Raw genomic sequence first — 4942 nt, 5'->3', positions numbered from 1 at the left:
TATAATTAATAGGCGTTGGCATTGGTATCGAGTTTTGGATGTGTGTCTCTTGCAGGGTAATTACGTGTGGTCTGGTTTGTGCTAGTAATATTTGTAGTTCGTTGTAGTTATTTTGGTATCCTCGTATATTCCATTGTATGATTTTTAGTGAGGGCGTCATATATCAGTAGAATAGATAAGTGTTCGTGTTTTTGTTTTGAATTAACTAAATTAAGATTTAATAAGTATTTATATAAGGTGTAAGTAAGTTAAGAATAAGTATGTATAAGTATATATAATTCTGTTTTTAGGAATATTAGGATAATTAACGTTTTGGCTAGTTGTAGTGTTAGTTGGGTTACTTTTTTTTGTTAAGTTTTTTTATCTGTGATTGTAGTCGTTTCGATGTATTTTTTGGTAGGATTTTTATCTTCTGCTTTGATGTAGATGTGGATTCTAAGCTGTCATCTGTCTCTGATTCGCTCATTACATCTGAATATTGCATGATTTTTCTTTCCATGCTATTTTCAGTGAGAGAATTGGTAGTTGGTGTGGTTGGCTTTGTTGGTGGTTTTGTTGGCTGTACTGCGAGTGGGTGATTAAAGTGTGGTGAGTTTTGATGTTCTGATTGTGAGTTGAGTGTTGTTTGTTTAGAAGTATGTTGACTGGTGACTTCTGCAAATGTATAGTTGTTGTGTGGATGTCGTTCTTTGTAAATAGCTCGTGCAGTTTTGTTGTCGACTTGTGAGGTGATCTTAATTGTTTGGATTTCTTTCTCGCGTATAAATATGGGACATTTTTTGTCGAGAGTGGTGTGATTAGTACATGTTAGTCCGTTCGCATCGCAATTGCCGCATTTCGTAGGATTATTACATTTCTCTTGGTTTTCGTCGTTAATATGGTAATTGCTTGCACAGTTATGGCAGGACTTTGGACTTTTGCAGAATTTTGCTACGTGATTAAATTTAAAACAATTTTTGCATCGCATTGGTGGGGGGATGTACGGGCGAACTGTTGTTTTAATATAACCGATGTGTATTTTCGTTGGCAATGTTGTTGTGGCAAATGTTAGTATAATTAATCCTGTTTCAATCAGGTCATTGTTCACTTTTTTGAGTATTTTTTTCACCTCGCATACATTTTGGGGTTTTAGTTCATCGAGAATTTCACTTTCGGGTATTGATCTTAATTCGTTACAATATATTACGCCTTTCGAATAATTAAGTGTCTTGTGTGGTGTAATCTCAACTATGATTGTGTTTGAAAGCGCTGTTAGTGTCGTTAATTTGTTCGCTTGTGAGCCGTTTTTGGTTTTGATCAAAATTTGGCCGCTAATAATTTTTTTGCAATATTCAACTTCGCCGCAAGTTGAGTTGATTGCTTTTTGAATCAAAAAAGGTGAAACATTCTTTAAATTGTCTGAGTTATTGGGTCTGGACATGAGTAGGTATACCGGTTCGTTCGATGTAAAGTTAGATTGCCTTGTTTTGTCCCATTTGAGTGCAGGTAAATTGGGAGGTAAATTTACTTTATTGTCCGGTGGCTTATTCATTTTGAGTGAGGGATAAGAAGGTAATTCCTATTACACAAATTGTAAATTCACGTGTTCAATGTTTAAAGTTTGTTAATGCACTAGTTGTTAAATTAATTGTCACTATTATTGTTTTTTTTTTTTTTTTTTTTTTTTTTTTTTGGTTTGACTGTAAGACTTTGCGCGTTTTGCTTTAATATCGATTTTCCCGAAAATACGTTCGTATGCTTGGGGCAGTAGTTTGCGACTGATATTATTATTATTATTATGATTATTACTATTTGCCATCGCGCTAGCTGGGGGCGAAAAGTGCCGATACAAATAAATTCCATTGGAGTCGATTTGCAGCTTTTGTTTTTATCTGCGGCCAAGTGTGCGAGTCGTCAGATGTAGGGAATTCGTCTTACAGGCTTCGTCTCCATGTTCTTTTTGGCCATCCTCTACGGCGGGAGCCCTGCGAATTCCAGTCTAGGGATATTCTGCTGATGTCAGCCGAAGATTTGCGGATTGTATAACCTATCTACTTCCATTTCGGTCGCGTATTTCAATCTCAATCAGCTTTTTTTCGCTTCGAGTAAGGAGTACATCACGGAGCGCGCTCCATATACTATACACTGCAACCGGTCAGAAACCTTCTCAAAGTCAACAAAGTCAAAGTAGAGAGTTTCCTGCATTTTGACAACCTTTTCAGCAATGATCCGAAAGGTGGCAATTTGGTCCACATACGATTTTCTCGGCCTAAATCCAGCTTGATGTCTACGTGTCATAAATTTTTTCGCTGATTCAGTTAAGAATAACTTTGCAGAGGACTTTTTGTGTTTCGCATGATCCCCCTCCAATTACCACATTCAGAAGGCGCACCTTTTTTCGGGATTTTAACCAATTTACCCTTCATCGAGTCACTACGGCTATGTTTCAGTTGCCTAGATACAGCATCAGCGCTGAAGCTCTTGGGTCGGCTTTTGGTATTGCTGCCGTGATGTCATCCACCCCGCTGGATTTCATACTAGGAATAGCAATCTCGATTTCAGCCACAGTTGGGTGCTTGTGAAGTCACACCGGAGGTTATTTGCGAGCGTCGCTCGGGAGTTGCCTTCATAGCTGGCTACAATTACAGGCACTTTGAATACTTCATTAACCCCCTTGTCTATAACCAATTTTTTCGACATTGTTCTATAACCGGGGTACCCGGGTACCCACCTTATATGCGTATATGCGTATTTAGTGGTACCCACGTTTTTTTTTCTATTGTTAATATATTTATAATTGAAAGATCTGTAGCTGTTTGAACAAGTACAACATTTTTCAGATATTTTTTCTTTGCATTTTTCCAGGTCTATTCTCATAACGTACCGGCTTTTCAGGTAGTCGCATGCTTCCCTACAAATGGTAGGCAGATGTGCTCCTACCCGAGCGCTATGACGTCAAGAACTGACGTTACCTGGGTTGTAATGTGACCGCGTCTTTGGCGTCTATTTCATTTAGTATTCGCTGAGTAGTTGAGAAGTGTAAACGATATCAGTGTGATCAAAAAAAATCTAATTGAGAAGAAAATGGAAGAACTATGTGAATAGGAATTCGCAAGGTAAACTTCTATAAAATTAGTATTTCGGTATAAATTTACCACCTTGATGAAAGTAAAAGAAATTATCTTTTATGTATTTCATTATAAGGTTGACTGTTGTAGAGAGGTCTGCGTATTTGGCCGCGTTACTGGGAGATGAGTCAGGCCCTGAGATTTCCTCGTCAGATAGTGAGGATGAAGAGTAGTTTCCGTTAGCGAGAGAACAGCCACAACGTCAGACTGAAATTTCTGACAGTGAAGAGATACCAGGTGATCGTGATAGGGAAGTCGAGCAAGAGGAAGATGACGACGAGCCTACTGAAGTGGACACATCACATGAATCGGAGCCTGATTTTCTTGTGGCCAAGGACGGTACAAGATGGAATAAAACACCAACTTTCATTCAACGTCAAACTGCAGCTCGAAATATAAATCGCCAGAGATGTGGTCCTCATCGAAGCACGGTGACATTGTCAATCTTGGGCACTTTCGACTTGATTGTCACGAATGAAATGGTTGATATAATTATACGACACACTAACAGGAAAGCAAACATGGAGTACCAGAAGTATAATGAAGCAAATCCTGAAAAAACAGTACGTGTGGGAAGATTTGATGCCTACATAAATGACGCATTCTTAGGAATTCTCCTTATGAGTGGTGCAAATAATTCAAACGTAAACCATACCCCGGACATGTGGAAAGTAAGTGCTTAACCACTATATAGAGCAACAATGGGAATCAATCGGTTTTGGAATATTTTACGATTCATTCGTTTTGATGACGCTAACACTAGAGAAGCCCGGATAAGTCATGACAAAGTTGCACCAATACGTGATATTTGGACGATGCTAAACACAAATTTATCACAACTCTACATACCATCTGAGTGTTTGACGATCGACGAGCAATTATATCCATAGCGAAGAAGGAAAATATTCACGTAATACCTTCCATCGAAACCCACCAAATATGGAATAAAGGTTTGGTGGATTTGCTACTCCGATACTTCTTATCCACTTCATGGACAGATTTATACGGGGAAATCAGCAGAGGGTCGTGAGACGAATCCAGGCGAACGAATAGTGAAGGACTTATCCGTCGCTTACAAAGGGTCCAATAGGAGCATCACAATCTATATATATAAATGTGAAAATCTGTCCCTATATTCGCTTAAAACTCGAGAACGGCTGAACTGATTTATCTTATCTTGGTCTTGAATTATTCGTGGAGGTCTAGGGAAGGTTTAAAAGGTGAGAAAAATTCGAATAATTGCCGGGAAAATGGTGAAAACGGTGACCCGGGTAACCTTTGGTTGTGTATGTACAATATGGGTATCAAATGAAAGCTGTTGATAAGTGCTTTGATACGGGGTAATTTTCATACCTATTGATGATTAGGGTCGCGAAATATATGCCAAAACGTGGACCCGTCGTGTCTTTAAACCGAATTAAACCAAACTTACACACATTGCTAAGGAGGTATTGAAGATGGTTTCCGTATAGTTGGGATACCTATTGGTAGATACGGCCTCGAGATATAGGTCAGAACGTGGACCCGGGTAACCTGGGGATGTGTATGTACAATATGGGTATCAAATGGAAGCTGTTGGTGAATGCTTTAGTTCAGAGTATTTCCATCCGCTCCGTGACTAGGGTCTCGAGATAGAGACCAAAACGTGGACCCTAGAATATGTTTGTACAATATGGATATCAAATGAAAGCTGTGGTTAAGTGCTTTAATACGGGTTAATTTTCATACCTATTGATGACTAGGGTCTCGAAATATATGCCAAAACGTGGACCCGCCGTGTCTTTGCACCGAATTAAACCGAACTTACACACATTGTTAAGTAGGTATTGAAGATG

At 38.9% G+C, this 4942-nt stretch overlaps 1 protein-coding gene across 1 annotated transcript; it reads right to left on the bottom strand.

The window, feature by feature from the left end:
- Positions 1–337: 337 nt before the first annotated feature.
- Positions 338–1531, bottom strand: LOC129247385 (uncharacterized). The gene has a single exon (XM_054886499.1). The coding sequence runs from the start codon at positions 1529–1531 to the stop codon at positions 338–340; it is 1194 nt and encodes a 397-aa protein (XP_054742474.1).
- Between the last annotated feature and the right edge of the window lie 3411 nt (positions 1532–4942).

This window comes from Anastrepha obliqua, chromosome 5 (assembly GCF_027943255.1).
Source record: "Anastrepha obliqua isolate idAnaObli1 chromosome 5, idAnaObli1_1.0, whole genome shotgun sequence".
In the NCBI taxonomy this organism is placed as follows: domain Eukaryota; kingdom Metazoa; phylum Arthropoda; class Insecta; order Diptera; family Tephritidae; genus Anastrepha; species Anastrepha obliqua.
This window is presented reverse-complemented; position numbering and strand designations above follow the sequence as displayed.

Bases quoted from the DNA above. Each gene is read 5' to 3' on its own strand.
- LOC129247385 (XM_054886499.1), bottom strand. From the start codon at position 1,531: ATGAATAAGCCACCGGACAATAAAGTAAATTTACCTCCCAATTTACCT.